A 16,328-nucleotide genomic window follows, 5' to 3' on the forward strand; every position below is an offset into this window, starting at 1 on the left:
AAATCATACTGTATGCAACCTTTTAATATCGGCTTTTTCCATTCATCATAATTTTCTGGAAATTCATCTAGGTTGTGTGTTATATGCATCAATAGTTTTTCTTTTAATCCTGAGTACTATTCCATGGTATGAATGTGCCTGTTTGTTTAACCATTCATCCATTGAAGGACATCTGGGCTGTTTCCAGGTTTTGGCTATTACGAATAAGCTGCAATGAAACATTTGTGTACAGATTGTGTGAAGAGAATAAAATTCTTCAGGTTAAGGTGATCTAGTTCAAGAACTGAATTAATGCTACAATGATCTGAATAATAATAATATTTTTCAGAAATAGGCTCTAAATTAAGCAATTTATAGGCACTGTCTCACAACACAATCCTATGAAGTAGATATTACATCCATGTGAAAATAGGGATGGATAGACTAACTTGCCCGAGGATATATAGCCTAAAAGTGACAGTTCTGGAATTCAAACCTATGTTTGACTCTGCAGCCTTTGCCATTAGCCACTGTGTATATTGTATTATCAATTATCAAGTGCCGGAACATTTCCACTGATGGGGAACTCACAAAGCAGTCCTGCTTTTATGGAAAGTTCTTTCACAATCTGAGGTGAAATGTCTCCTTATAGCTTCCATTCACTATCCCAGCCTTTCTCTTTGGTTTTACAAACTACCTTCCATGTGATAAATTGAAGGTAGTTATGTCCCCTATTTTTTCTTTTCCAGGGTAAATGTCTTCAGTTTCTCAAAGCAATCATCATAGAAGTCCTTTATATTACTCATCAATACTCTTCAGCTATCATCTTTTTCTTTATAAATAAATTTATTTATTTATTCATTTATTTAATTTTGGGCTGCATTGGGTCTTCACTGCTGCACACGGGTTTTCTCTAGTTGCTGAGAGTGGGGGCTACTCTTTGTTGTGGTGTGTGGGTTTCTCACTGCGGTGGCTTCTCTTGCTGTGGAGCACGGGCTCTAGGCGCACGGGCTTCAGTAGTTGTGGCACACGGGCTTCAGTAGTTGTGGCTCACGGGCTCTACAGTGCAGGCTCAGTAGTTGTGGCGCACGGGCTTAGTTGCTCCGCGGCATGTGGGATCTTCCCAGACCAGGGCTTGAACCCGTGTCCCCTGCATTGGCAGGCGGATTCTTAACCACTGCGCCACCAGGGAAGCCCTCACCTATCGTTTTTAGATTTTATATTTTCAAGAGTAACTATTTTGTTATTCTATTATGGAAAATGTGTTGAGGCAAGGAATATGACTTTATTCGGAAAGCCGGCAGACGGAGAAGATGGCAGACTAAAGTCTCAAAGTAACTATCTTTTTTTTTTTTTTTTTTTAATAAATAGAATCTGGGTCCCTTTCAGTTTATTTATTTATTTTTTAATTAATTAATTAATTAATTTATGGCTGTGTTGGGTCTTCGTTTCTGTGCGAGGGCTTTCTCCAGTTGTGGCAAGTGGGGACCACTCTTCATCGCGGTGCGCGGGCCTCTCACTATCGCGGCCTCTCTTGTTGCGGAGCACAGGCTCCAGACGCGCAGGCTCAGTAATTGTGGCTCACGGGCCCAGCTGCTCCGCGGCATGTGGGATCCTCCCAGACCAGGGCTCGAACCCGTGTCCCCTGCATTGGCAGGCAGACTCTCAACCACTGTGCCACCAGGGAAGCCCCTCAAAATAACTATCTTATCCAGGTTTGGATGCCAGTTTCTTTTATAGCACAGAGAAGGGGAGGAGATGAGGAAGTAAAAAGGCCATAAGTTTTGCAAATATCACCTGGAATGGCCAGCCTCGGGGAGGGGAGGTGTTAATTTCTTCTTTCTTGTAGCCATCCATAGGTGGACAGGGTCCGGATGTTTCCCTGAACAAAGGCACTTTGGTTTAACATTCAGGCAGAGGGGCAGGGTTCCCCGAGGCAGGCCATTATGTATAGACAGTATCCTTTTAGTGAACAAAAACAGCAGAAAGCAAAGGTTAAAGTAAAAGAAACAGATCCAACATGCACTGCTGCTGTAACAAATTACCACAAACTTGGTGTCATAAAACAACACAAATTTGTCATCTTAGAGTTCTGTGGTTTAGAAGTCCAAAATCAAAGTGTTGGCAGGACTGTGTTCCTTCTGGATGCTCTAATAGAGAATCTGTTTTCTTGACTTCTCCAGGTTTTAGAGGTTGCCCTCTCATCTTCAAAGCCTACAACAGTTTGTCAAGTCTCTGTCGTACTGCCTCACTCTGACACTGAGTCTCTGGTCTCCCTCTTCCACCTTTAAAGAACTCTTGTAATTACAGTGGGTCTACCAGATAATTCAGGATAATCTCCCTATTTTCAGGTTAGCTGATTAGTAACCTTAATTTCCTTCTGCCACGTAACATAATGTGTTTACTGGTTCCAGGGATTAGGACACGGACATCTTTGGGGGGAACCATTATTCTGTTTTCCATACCTTCCTTGGTTCAAATAATTCAGGGTTCATTCATTCAATAAGGTCATTTTATTGAGCACTTAATATATTTTAGTCTCTGGTAGGCACTGGAGCACAAAAGAACTGAATATGATCTTATTTGTCTATACTTAGCTGACAATTCATGAATCAGTGCAGTTACCCAAAGCTAGTTAAAGGCAGAGACTGTAAGTAACTTTCTTTATATACAAGTGTAGTGGAATTCCATTAAAGGTGTTTTTCCTTTCCAGCATATGCAATTATGTTGCTAATGAGAAATTTATTATGAAGGCAACGTGGTATAGTGAAAAAAGTTAAGTTTTTAAGAGACAGGCAAATTGAAGTCTAAAGACAGTTACCGGACTTCTTTGAGCCTCAGGCTTCTCATCTGTAAAATGGGGGTAAGATGATCTATTTCAAAGTGTTGTATAAGGATTAAACAGGAACACAAGTTCTCTTGGCATGGTATTCCACAAATGTTAATTCTCTTTCTCGTCTCATATTTTAAGTATCTAACATTAATTTCAACATTTCCATGACTTGCTTTGCACTAGACTACAAAAGAATATAATAGAAACGTTACACATAGTCCCTGCCCTCAAATTAAAAATGTTCTTGGTAGGGTAACACACCTGCATACATGACACAATTAAAAAAAGATCAGTGGCTCCTAAATGGCTCCATGAAAAAGTTGGGACTTAAGGTTAGGAAAAGCAAATATATAGTGAGGTAATTAAGGCGGATTTCCCTTTAAAAAAAAAAAAAGCAAACAAATAAAACCTGATCCATATTTTGAAATATAATATGTTAAGGGGGAAATTTAGGAGTGTCTACTTGAACTTTAGAACTTGAATAGGCCTTTGAGATTAATCTAGTACAGTGATTTTCAAAATATTCCCAGATCCCTGTAAGTCCACAGATGTGAAGGAAAAGGGAAACCCAAGTGGATCCCTCACCTAATTTATTCGGCTTTGCTCACTGGGTGAAACTAACGATTACTGGAATAGAAGAAAGTTTTGGAATTATCTGTGGATTTTAATAGTCCATAGTTCTCCTGAACTCAATCATCAAGAAAAAGTAAATGTTCATGCAGAGTTTTGCGAAACAAGTATCAGTAACCACGGAAATCTGACAGACCTAGTTTTGCACTGTTTTACCAACGATTTGGAAGAAAAGGACACAAACTACCAATTACACCCACAAACTTTATCAATATCAAGAGTACTGTGAACGATAACATTAACTCTCTGCACTTCCCCTGTGCCTAGGAGCTAATTCTACTATACACATATTTTATTATTTTACCACACACCAACCCTGAAGGCAGATTTGGAGTTAACTAATTTTTATGTTCAGTTTTTCGTTTCTTGTTGATAAGGAACTAAGAAAAATAACTTTCTGAAGGACACACAAGACATGGGAGATCGAGTCCAGACCTGAACTTGAAATATATGGTGTCCTTATTCTCTAACATAAGGCTGCCTAATGAGGTTGAAAATGCATCATCCATCCACGAGGTTTGTGTAAAAGTGCACAAAAACATCATCGCGTATAGACAATAGTGTGAAATTCGAAAATCTAAGCTGGGTTTAAAAAAAAAAAAATAAGGAAGAAAGAAAAAGCCGACCACTGAGCCGGTTCCTTCTTGGGTCCTAGGTCCGCAACACAGAGCCCGGAGGGAAGCCCCTTAGGAGGGCTGCCGGCCCTACTGTCCTCACTCCCTACCTCATGGAGGTTCGGAGTCCCGCTCCTTTCCCTCAGGGGTACAACCCCCGTGCCGGTTCACTTCCTCACCGAGAGTCGTGGACCAGCTCTCCCGACCCGGTAAACCGCAGACACTGTCAAAGGCGGGCTCCTCGGCGATCGTCCCGCAGCAGAGACTCAAGCTCGGGTCGTACGGCAGGAAGCTGCTCAACGCGCAGCCGCCGCGGCCTCCAACCACCGGCCAACGGAGGGGCGCTAGGCCGCCCCCAACCAGCTCACTGCGGCCGGGACGAGGCAGGGGAAGGGAGCCGCGGCGTCGCGGCGCCGCGGCCAGCGAGGTAAGTAGTCATAAGTGTCTATCCGCCACTCGGGGTAACTCCTGTCCTAACGGCAAGCTCTGCCCGCTTCGCCTGTCGTTTTCTCCCCCGCTTCTGCAGCCGACAGGAATGGAACAGTCCCGCGGGGGGATTGTGGGAGGCGCACGCGCGAGGGGTGGAGGGTTTGTTGGGGGGGGGGCCGGCGGAGGAGGAGGCGGCGGCGGCAGTGGCGGCGGTTGGTGGCAGTGGGGGCGGGGAAGGGGGGGAGGAGAGGAGAGGAGGTGGAGGAGGAGGCTTGGGCTCTCGCTGCCGAAGGTACGCGTGAGGGCCCGCGGCAGAGCTGGCTTGACAGGGGCCGAGGGGAAGTGGGGGACTGTGCGAGGAGGCGCCCCAGAGCGAGTGCGTACTGGCTGGCGGGCGCGCAAAGCGGCCGAAGGCGGTGGTTGGTGGGAGCAGCGAGCGACGAGCCCAGATACACTCTGGCGCGTGCGGGCGGCCGTGCGCGCTCCGCCGCCCGAGTCGGGTGAGGGGGGAGGACGAAGGGGGAAAACGCGAGGAGGGAGGAGTGGGAGGTGGGGGGGCACGAGGCGCCCTTCGCTCCCTCCCTCCCAAGGAGCTGCCGCCGCCGCCGCTCTGCCGCCGCCGCTCCCGCCGCCATTTTGGGTTCGCTTTGCGGAGGGGGAGAAGATCCTCGTCTCGGTTGCGGGACCCGCCTCCCCTCAGTTTCCCCCGCTTAGCCCCACGCTTTTCCCCTCTCCTCTCTCGCATTTCCGCCAGTCCGCTCACCCGCTGGCCGCCTCCTGACAAGCGGGAGGGATCCGCTGTGGACCAAGGGAAGCGGAGGAGCCTGGTGGCGGCCGCCCCCTCTTCCCCACTTCCCTGCACTCTCATCTCTCTCGGCCTCGGCCTCTGACACGGTGAGTAGAACCGCCTGGGGAGGCCTTTGGGCCTAGGTACTCCCTCAGCGACTTAGTCCTTGGCTTCCTGGGAGCTACTGTCATCTCCCGGACCTGGACCTCCGGGAGAGCGGTGGTAAGGATGGGGGAGGGGAGAGTAGGGAAGGGGATCCTGAGCTTACCGGGAAGTCCCTCCTGGCGGGGGTGAAGGGGTGTCCCTGACAGGCGGACTCCTGGCTTGGGGGAGGGGGCGGGAAAGTAAGCGAGTGGAGGCGGAGTCGGCTGTGCCCCTGACAGGTTAGTTTGTTGTGGAGGTAGGATTGGGGCATCCCCCATAGTCCTGTTTGTTTCGTTTAAGGGATAAGAGCGGCAGGAGGAAAGATCTTCTGAGGGTAGTTTACCTGTACGATCAGATCTGTGGTGTCCCTGACACGCTGAACTGTATGTAGGAAGGATAGAATGATCTCAGTGTTACAAGTTTAATAAATGTTACTGGCTAATTTGTGCATTGAAAGACATGTTTTTGGTCTAGAAGACAGATGGTATGTTGGTGTATAGCGGCTGTGTTTGTGTGTGTATGCGAGGAAGGAAAGTGTTCCGGAAGAGTTTGCTTGTATTTGTATAAGTGTAATGGAGTTCCACTTATAAGTTAGCTTATTTTAAAAATAAAACTTGGGGTGTTCCCTGCTGGTTGATATGTGTGTGTATTTTAGGGTTTGGGAGTGCCTTAATACTTGCTGGGAAAGAGAAGTCATGGCAGTATTCTACAAATACAGCATGTAAATGTGGGGTCAGGGATGGGAGAAACTTGTCATAGCCAGTTATTCTTAAGAATAGTTTGTTCCTTAAAATAGAGTGAATTGTGTAGATGTGAAGGCCCAGAACATTTTTACTTGAACAGTTACTATGAGGGTATAAAGAATGGATGGCCTTCTTGTTGATCTGAGTTTATATTAACACTTTATAATGGAATAAAGCTTTTTTATTGTTCAGAATGCTCTTGCAGTTTGTGATCCTAAAAAAATCTCTGTGAAAATGGTGGGATGGGTGTTTCCTCCCATTTTACAAAATAGCAAATTGAGGCATAAAGAGATAATTTTTCCAAGGTCATGTGTTAAATTGGTGACAAACTTGGGTCTATAACAGATATTTTGACTGCTAGTCCAGTAGTATATTCACCATACCATGGCGTCTCAGGAGGTCTTTGTCAGGCAGATCTGAGTTTATTGGAAAGATAGGGGCATATTGACTGGTTGGATGGTATTTGGTAGAGATCAGTTGTGTCAGACAGAACATTGGTTGTCCTTGCCAGATTAGCCCGTGAGAAATGGGTATTCCATGACTGTATTACTTTCTGTTTATGGAGGAAGCAGAGCATTTCTGACACTTTAGCTTGTATGTTTGAGGGAGGCATGTTTAACTGGTACCATAGCAGCTGCATGGGGGCCGACAGCTTAACTTTAAGGGAGGAAGGATCTTCTTTCATTCATTCAACAAATATTTATTGAATAACTATTCAATAAATGCTCCCTGCCTTGGGGTGGGAATAATCAAGGTGACCCTGTTGAAACAGCCTGGGTACATATGAGGGGATTTGTCTTGACAGTGATAAATATTGAGACAGTGATACATATTGAGTCGAGTGAGGCTCACAGGTCAGTGTGGAGTTGAAACTAGAAAACCTTCCTAAAAAGCCTGTTCAGTTTGGAGGGAATTTAGATCTTCCAGACAGTTTACTATGGAAGGATACAAGTGTATTTAAGCATCTAATAGGGTGGCCAGTTTGTGGTAGTGTGCCGCCTTTTGCATTTTCTTTTGGCATTTCCGAGTAAACTGTTTTTGGGATCTGGAATTGTTGATATATGTGCCTGTGGATATTGGAACTTTTTGGCTTGGCTGAAGAAATTCTTCCACAGGCTAATTTTGTACTAAGGATCCCCTCTATGAATATGAGGGAAGAATACTTGAATTAAGCCAACTTAACTATTTCTCTGGAAAATGGAATGTTTTTGATTTGCTAGACTAGTGGTTCTTAAAAGTTTTTTGGGGTCACTTATTCTTCTGAGAATCTGATGAAAAAACCCTCACTGTAGAAAATGAGCATGAGCACAGTCGCGCAAATTATGCATACAAATTTCAGAAACTTAAATTGTAGTGAAGTATTGATAGAACCAATTTATATTCAGGTCTCATTTAAAAGCCTTTTTTTTTTTTTTAAATAGTTTTGTTTGGGGGTAGAGATGTTGGTACGAGTTTAAGGTGAAAGGTTCTTTGACAGTGTTTGAGCATGCTGACGATAAGGAGAACTTTAAGATCTTTGTTTTTTATTCTTTATTCTTTGCAGATTGATTTCTCCAGTGTTAATACATGATTCTGAATTAGGTGATAAGAGAATATAACACAAATGTTTATAGCTTTATTCTTTTTCATTATAATAATAATTTGTATTCTCAAACTCATCTCTTTCCAGTTTTGCATTGGGACTGAGGTGTTTTGAAGCTCATTTCCTGGCATTTATCTTAGTTATAACAAATGTTATTGAGTTATTTTTATGCAGGGGACACAAAGATGAATAATATATGGCTTCTGTCCTTGAAGCTATTCTAATCCTGTTGAAGCTATGAATTGCGTGATAGTGGGGGCTTTCTAAAGGGCAAGGTGGATTGAAGCATTTTCCTAGAAGTTGAGATTTCGTGACTTAGTTGCAGAGAGGTTTTGCTATTATTCTTAGGAAGTTACAAAGTCTTCACATTCTGTATGCAATTTTGTAGCTTAAAATATGTGTTTTAATATCATTTGATATTTTGGGCTGAAGGAACTCTGGTTTGAAAAGGAGGCAAATATTGGTAGCATTCCTGATCTTGTCTTGGATGTATTTCTATAGCGAGTTTATGTAAAAAGGTCTTAATGTCATTTTGGATATGCATGTATCTAGACAACACTTCTGGGTTGAAATCCAGTAGCTATTTGACAGACTACCCATGAATCTAGTACTGAAAATTAAAAATAATTATTGAATTTTTAAAGAAAAGAAATTCAGAAAGGTGTTTTAATAGTACAGATTACAGGATTCAGTAAGATAATGGAGATATCTTAAGAAAAATGGTTTGATTGTCTCTTTATTGTCATGTCCTCTGTGTAAGAATGTCATGTATATTTGTGAAAAGTTTAATACTTTCTGTGATTTTTAACTTGGGTAGTAGGTTCATGGTTTTTTTTTTTTTAATATGTCATATATATGTGTGTGTAGTGTGTCTATATCTGTGCATATGCATAACATATGTATATAGTCTCCTATAATGTATGACATACTTCACAATTTAAAAAAACAATGCTTGCAATAATTACAAAAAATACACAGGATCTTTAGAATCGAGAATAGAAAGTGATTTTCATGTCCTATTTTTGAGTTGTATTCTAAAATATGGAGTATAACTTCCCTATATCTTGCTAAGCACTGTGTCTTCATAGTATTAGCAATACCACTTGAGGCTTTATTCTAAGTCTTCCATGCCTTACAAATAAAGAATTTGGACACATTCAGTCCTGCCTAAAATGATCTACCTGCACACAGTGGAAAAGTTTTAATGTGTAGGTGGTGCGTCTCCATTAAATAATTTCATATTCTTGAGTTATGCATGTTGATCTGAGTCTATTAAAGGTAACATAACACCTTATATTACCTTATATTGTAATCCACTGTGAGGTCTACTTTGTGCCAGCCTTTCCAGAGGCATGAGGTATCTTAACCCTGGCTATCATAAGAGAGGGAAACGAAAGTAGTTTTTGTTTTGAGCTATATTGCTAGTCTTTTTAAAAAAAATCATCTTTCTTTAAATTACTTGTAATTTATTTGGTTTATATTCTTTCGTTTGGAGAGGTTAGATTTTCATACTTATGATTTGTCATCTTAGTTAATGATAACTGTCATTTCATGGTTTAGAAATCACTTTCTTAAAAAAAAAAAAGAAATCACTTTCTTAGTGACTGTCTCATTGGGGGTGTTGATAGCAGTGTGATTTTTTTTTTTTTTTTTCCTTCTATTTTTCGGCCATGCCACCCAGCTTGAGGGATCTTAATTCCCCAACCAGGGATTGAACCCGTGCGCCCTGCAGTGGAAGCTCGGTGTCTTAACCACTGGGCCATCAGGAAGTCCCGGCAGTGTGATGTTGACACAACATAATAAATTATGGCTTCAAGTAATGATGAAATTTAACTAATAATCTTATTGCTATTTCAGAGTTCTGTTTCCTTCTTTGAGCATCTAACTTATTTATGTTTGAAGAGTATATAAAATTTTATTTTTAGCATTAATAGTTTTTGCTTTCCATAGTTTTTAGTCATTTGCTCTCAGACATATGCAAGTTAATGACAGGAGTGTATACTTTTTTTTAAATTTAATTTTGTTCCTTTTTTTAAGTGGAAAATTTCTAACATATACAGAAATGGAAAGAATAGTATAGAGTTCTCATGTACTTAACATCCAGCTTCAACAGTTATTCACACCCAGTTATCACACTATATCCCATCTACTAGCCTCTCTTTCTCCTCCGTCGCTTTGCTTATTTTGAAGTGAATCTTCCAGATGTTGTATCATTTCATCCATAAATTCAGTGTGTACATTCTTTTCACTCTTAAATGGGGAATTATTTCCCCATAGTTAGGTTTATATAACTTTTTAAATAAACTATCTGATGATAGTTGGAACTACACTACTCATACCAAATACTTCCAATCTGTATTACCTGTCAATAGGAGTTCCCTCTGCAAACTAAAAGAAATGAGCTGAATGGAAATTTACTTCACTGCCTTTAGATGTTTGCATTGAAAAATGCAGTTAGTTGCTATGTTTCCTAGAAAAGTTTATCAGCTTTGTTCAAACCCACGAGTGAGAAATAATGTCTCTTAGTTCTTTCGTTTGTTTTGTTTTTTTAGTCATAGTGACAAGATGCTAAAAACATTTTCTGGTTACTCTTGGTTCCTCTTGATTTTCTAACTGGATCTAGTTACCACAAAGAAATCAGATGATACTGGTGATGTTGAATAGGAGCTGAAATTGGTCTAAAATCAACTTGCTTTTTAAAGAGAATGAAATACACCTTGTTTTGAGTTTTGAAATTCTGTTTGTGGATGTTTGAAAATACATGTCAAAAAAACCCCACCAAAATACATTTCATTGCTTAAACTGCTAAATATGAACCATGTTACAGAGCATGGTTATGATGAGTAGAAATACTGTAGAAAAAGAAAGTAAATATTCCTGTTGAGTTATGAAGATGAAACAGTATAGAGATTTGAAGTGGTTGCTAGTAAAGTAGAATATAGATGTATATCCTTTCCTTCTAGAAAAGGCTGACAGATGAATGTGAATTCCATCACTAATGAAAGTTTGGTCAACTTACCTTTTGTTATTTCTTATGTTATAGTCCCACAGTAAATAAATCATGAATCTTTGACTTAATCTTCTTGTTTTACATTTTGTTCTATCTTTTCTACACTTGATACCAAATCACTCCTCTCATTCAGTTTTATTTGTCCTAAGACCACAGGTGGACAGTGTGTCAGATTACAAAGGAGCTATATCATGGCTTCTTGGTGTAAATGACATTGAGAATGTGGTAGAGACATTCCTTATGATAAGGTTTCTTAAATTCAGCACTGCTGAAAATGAAAGCCCTAGAGTTTAAATAGTAACATTTAAAGCTTAACAGGGCTTAATGGAGAGAATTTAAAAGCTTGTCTTTGAAAGAAAAACTGCTAATTCTGACATTTGAGAAAATGGGAGAGTGAATTAATCATGTATAATCATTATTGGTTGAACAATATTTTATATATATAATATATATATATATGAGGATACAAAGATTGGAGAATAAGAATCTCAAACAAATAGAGAGTCCATGTATATGATTGATAACTAAATGATAACACAAGTTGGAAAGTTAAAGTTTAGATGCAGAATCATATCAAAGAAAAAAGAGCAATCACCTTAAAGCTGCAATTAGTTAGAGATTTAAGTTAATTATAAAAATAATTCTGAGTGTGTGTTTAACTTTAAGGGGGAAAAAACCCTCAAATATAGAGCAAATCAGGGTTTAATTTCTTCTGAACAGTAATTCTTCTGTTTGTTCATTGATTCTTTCATCATTCAGCCAACTAACATTTTTTCAGTACTTACTCCATTCTCATTTCTGTGCTTAGGTGTTGGGAAAAAATTAGGATTTTTTTTTTGGTTTGTTTTTTGCCTGAAGCAAGTTGTGAATCTAGTAAGAGGAACATCATGTTAACAAACTTAACATATGATGTAATACATTTCTCCCAGGTAGAGAGGGGAGAAAGTTATTAAGTCTGTGGGGAGAAAGGAAAGGTTAGGGATGGCTTCTGACCAGTGGGAAGAGACAGGTTTTAAAGGATAAATATGAGTTATTCAGTAAGGTATAGCAAGAGCATTCTAGGTAGAGGAAGGTCATCTGCAAGGGTATGAAAGTGAATATAACATAGCAGAATGAGTTCAGGGGACTGTAATTTGAATCACTATAGAACTTTCCACCCATTCCCCTGTGATTTCCTGTGTCTTCAGTGCTATATAAGGTTGGCCTTTGTGTTAGAGATCATCAGAAAAATAAAGATGGAACTATGTTCAGTACACTCTACTTACACAAAATAGTATATTCTTACAGTTAAAGGTAATTTTAACAAAGATTCAAATCAAGAAAATAATTGGTTCTCTTTTAGTTACTCAGAAAATTTTTACTAGAATACACTCCTTCAGCATTTTAGTTAATCAGGCCTTGTCTACAATAGTTACCCAGCCAAATAAAATAATGTATAATTGCTTTTCTTAATAATGAAAAATCTCCCAGCCTCCACATTGGTATATTTCTCCTCAATTTGTTGCAAATTTCAAATAGTGATTAAGACTGTGGACTCTAAAATCTGATTTAGGGATTTTCCTGGCAGTCCAGTGGTTAAGACTCTGCGCTTCCACTGCAGGGGGCACGGGTTCAATCCCTGGTCAGTGAACTAAGATCCCGCAAGCAGTGTGGACCAAAAAAATATCAAATTGAGTAAGCTCAGATTCCAGTTTTGCTACTTACTATGTAACCTTTAGCAAAATACTTATGGTCTTTGGTTTCCTTGACTGTAAAATGATGATAATACTTATAGCAAAGGATTGTTGGAGGATTATATGAGATAATATGTGTAAGTTCTTAGCATAATTTATGTCATGTAGCAAGTGCATAATACAGATTTGCTGTTATTTCATTTCCTGAAAAGAGAAATTTTTTAAGGAAAGCAAATGACCTCCCTTATATATATTTCTTATAGGAGGTAAGAATATGTAAAATACCTTTGTGAAAGTGTGTATAAACAACTTATTTACATGTATACATGTTTTTTCCTGATTCTCGGTTTATCTTATTTTCCTCACATGTGAATTCTACTTCTGTTTTTTCCCACTTAACTCAAGGTTAGGCGTTTGTGTTTGGCTTCATTTTACCTTCTTACCAAATCAAGGATTTGTCTCCAAAGTGAACAGGAATATATCTCACTGTGTGAATATTTTGGGGTGGAGAACCTTAAGTCTTTGAACAGAATTGGGTTTAGTTATGACAGTTCTCTTTTTTTTAAAATTATTGTTTATTTATTTATTTTTATATTTATTTTTGGCTGTGTTGGGTCTTCGTTTCTGCGTGAGGGCTTTCTCCAGTTGCGGCAAGCAGGGGCCACTCCTCATCGCGGTGCGCGGGCCTCTTCACTATCGCGGCCTCTCTTGTTGCAGAGCACAGTCTCCAAACGCGCAGGCTCAGTAGTTGTGGCTCATGGGCCCAGTTGCTCCGCGGCATGTGGGATCCTCCCAGACCAGGGCACGAACCCGTGTCCCCTGCATTAGCAGGCAGATTCTCAACCACTGCGCCACCAGGGAAGCCAGACAGTTCTCTTTTTAAAGCTGATCACGGGACTTCCCTGGTGGCGCAGTGGTTAAGAATCACTTGGGCATTTTCCTTTTCCTTCTCCAGGACAAGATCTTTCAGTACTGATTTAACATATTGCTACCATCATGTTACATGTGGTTCAAGCAAAACTCGTTCTTAAGGTATAGTAAAGATTTCTTGGGATACGTTATTTTATGCCAGAGCAAATCATTTCTAGGAAAACTCTAAATCTTGAGGAATCTTTATTGTGTGCCTGTGTTTTATCAAGGCAGTCCATTGGACAGTTAGGCCTTTGGGGTATCAGTGGGTTAAGTCCTTTGTTCAGAGTCAGATAAAAACCAGCATTCTGCCTCCTGTGCCTTCCAACAGAAGGCATTCAACAAGTATTGATTGTATACAGTTGGCCCTCCGTATCCATGGGTTCTGCATCTGCGGATTCAACCGACCACAGATCAGAAATATTTGGGGGAAAAGAAATTCCAGAAAGTTCCAAAAAGCAAACATGAATTTGCCTCATGCTGTCAACTATTTATATAGCATTTACATTGTAGTATTTACAACTATTTATGTAGCATACACATTGCATTAGATATTATAAGTAGTCTAGAGATGGTTTAAAGCAGCAGTCCCCCACCTTTTTGGCACCAGGGACTGGTTTCGTGGAAGACGATTTTTCCATGGATGGGCTGGGGATGGTTCAGGTGGTAATGTGAGTGATGGGGAGTGGCAGATTAAGCTTTGCTCACTCACCCGCTGCTCACCTCCTGCTGTGTGGCCTGGTTCCTAACAGGCTGCAGACCACTATGGGTCTGTAGCCTGGGGGTTGAGGACCCTTGGTTTAAAGTATAGAGGAGGATGTGCTTAGGTTATATGGAAATACTATGCCATTTTGTATAAGGGACTTGAGCATCCCTTGGGTTTTGGTATCTGTGAGGGGTCTTGGAACCAACCACCTGCAGATACCGAGGGAGAACTGTACTTTATGCCAAGTACTGTGCTAAGCCTGGGGGATAGAGCAGAGAATAATGATAGTCAAGAATCACTGCCATCATGGTACTCACTTTCTAGTGAGTGGTAAGATAGATATTGTATAAATGGATATGATGTCATAGCATTCCAGTGATAAGTGTTTTGTTTTTTTACTATTTATTTATTTGGCTGTGTCGGGTCTTACTTGCAGCAAGCGGGGTCTTCGTTGTGGCATGCAGAATCTTTTAGTTGCGGCATGTGGGCTTTTAGTTGTGGCATGTGAGATCTAGTTCCCTGACCAGGGATCGAACCCAGGCCCCCTGCGTTGGCAGCACGGAGTCTTAACCACTGGACCACCAGGGACGTCCTTCAGTGATAAGTGTTGTAAAGGAAATGTAAACAAGGTAAGGGGATGTTAGGTAGTTAGGGAAGTCCTTTGAGGCAGTAGTATTTGAGCAGAAATCTGAATGATACGAAGGACCCCGTGAATCTGTCTGGGGCATAAGCATAAGTGCTGAGGCAGTAGTGTGTTTGGTGTATTTCAGAAATGGGAAAGAGCTGGAACAGAGTAAACAATGTGGGGAAGAATAATAGAAAATAGGGAGAAGAGGTAGCCAGGGCCTAGATAATGTAGGGACTTTTAAGACTTGACTAAGTGTCTAGGTTTTATTCTGGACTTGATAGGAAGCTATTGGGAGGTTTTGAGCAGGGAAGTGACTTGATCTAATATATACACTTTGGAAGGCAAGGGTAATGCAACCAGAGTGATCAGTTAGTAGGAGGTTGTGATATTTGAGGCAAGAGATGATTATGAGTTGAACCTAAAGTGTTATCAGGGAGATGGGTTTGGGGATATATTTTGAAGGTAGTAGGGAGGATAACCTGGATTGGGTGTGTGGTCTGAGTAAAAGAGTAAGTCAAGAATGATTCCAGTGATGGCCTTAACATTTGGATACTATTTACTGAGATGACGAACACTGGGAGAAGCAGGTTGCAGGAATGCAGATATTAAGTTTGGTTTGGATATACTGACTTCAAGTTTTCTATTAAATGTTTCTGGTTGAGATATTGAGTAGGGCAGTTGGATATGTAAGTCTCGAGGTTGGGGCAAATGTAAATTTGGGAGTTGGTCAGTGTAGAGATGCTGTTTAGAGCCATGGGACTTCATGAGATTACCTGGATAGTGAATGTAGAGAAGAGATGAAGTTCTTGGACTGAGTTGTGGAGTATTCTTGACACTTACTAAAAATGCCAGGGTTGAAAGAATCTTTTGATAATTTTAGGGATAATACTTTGCTGACTAAGAAAACCTAGCAAGTACTAACTAGTCAAGACAGAGAGACAAAAATAAAATGGTTGAGGAACAAATTGCTATTCTTTTATCTGTTAAATAGCTCTTTGTGTCGCAGAGCTCAGAACACTCATTTTATGTGAAATTAAGAACCAGAGTGCCTATTTCTACTTGGTTACTCTGAAAAGATGGCCAGAATGGTCATTAGCTTCCTAGATATCTGTTGTGGCGGGCAACATAAGGTAAAACAAATAAATACAAGTTAATAAAGTAATGAATGAGGTGTCAAAAGACATGAAGCTGCTTACTCATTAACATGATAACAATTTCTAGCTTTGAAAATTTACAGAGTAAGAATGAGATCAAGCTGTCTCCTGATTTCTTATGTAGCCTATCATTGGGCATTGTTATACCTTCCTTTTATTAAGCTGGTTTTTCATCTGTGGACTTAATTAGTCAACATATCTAACCTCCTAGAATACATTTGTAAGATGTAACTAATACTTGTAACTATTAGGGGCTTAATATCATTTAGGTTGACTTATTGCATTTTGCAGGACATGTTTTTCTGGATGTGGGTAAGGATCTATTAAAATATATTTGAGGTGTCAGAAATTGGAAGGAATAGTAATAACAGACAATAAAAGCAATCACAGTGTATAGGGTGTTTTGTTTTTTTTTTGGCTGCGTTGGGTCTTCATTGCTGCGTGTGAGCTTTCTCTAGTTGCAGTGAATGGGGGCTACTCTTCGTTGTGGTGCGCAGGCTTCTCATT

General features: G+C 40.5%; 2 protein-coding genes across 16 annotated transcripts in view; one reads left to right on the forward strand and one right to left on the reverse strand.

Annotated features, from left to right (window-relative positions):
* Positions 1–5,555, reverse strand: part of DAP3 (death associated protein 3) — a 29,173-nt gene extending 23,618 nt beyond the window's left edge. For 2 of the 4 annotated variants that reach the window (XM_082457213.1, XM_082457215.1), the window contains exons 1-2: positions 4,236–4,576; positions 1,777–1,941 (exon numbers count right to left, since the gene is read on the reverse strand). In XM_082457213.1, the coding sequence (XP_082313339.1) occupies positions 1,777–1,832 (56 nt within the window). In that variant the 5' untranslated portion in view covers positions 1,833–1,941; positions 4,236–4,576. Of the gene's footprint in view, positions 1–1,776; positions 1,942–4,235; positions 4,577–5,540 lie in introns of those variants that run through there. The other 2 variants (XM_082457216.1, XM_082457214.1) reach the window with 2 other exon arrangements.
* The window catches only part of ASH1L (ASH1 like histone lysine methyltransferase), a 210,161-nt gene continuing 198,491 nt past the window's right edge, over positions 4,659–16,328 (forward strand). For 2 of the 12 annotated variants that reach the window (XR_014262017.1, XM_082456182.1), the window contains exon 1: positions 5,008–5,379. The gene's annotated coding sequence lies outside the window, so the exon portion shown is untranslated. Of the gene's footprint in view, positions 4,778–5,006; positions 5,380–16,328 lie in introns of those variants that run through there. The other 10 variants (XM_082456190.1, XM_082456181.1, XM_082456188.1 and 7 more) reach the window with 7 other exon arrangements.

The sequence above is a fragment of the Balaenoptera physalus genome, assembly GCF_965194825.1.
Source record: "Balaenoptera physalus genome assembly, chromosome: 1".
Taxonomy (NCBI): domain Eukaryota; kingdom Metazoa; phylum Chordata; class Mammalia; order Artiodactyla; family Balaenopteridae; genus Balaenoptera; species Balaenoptera physalus.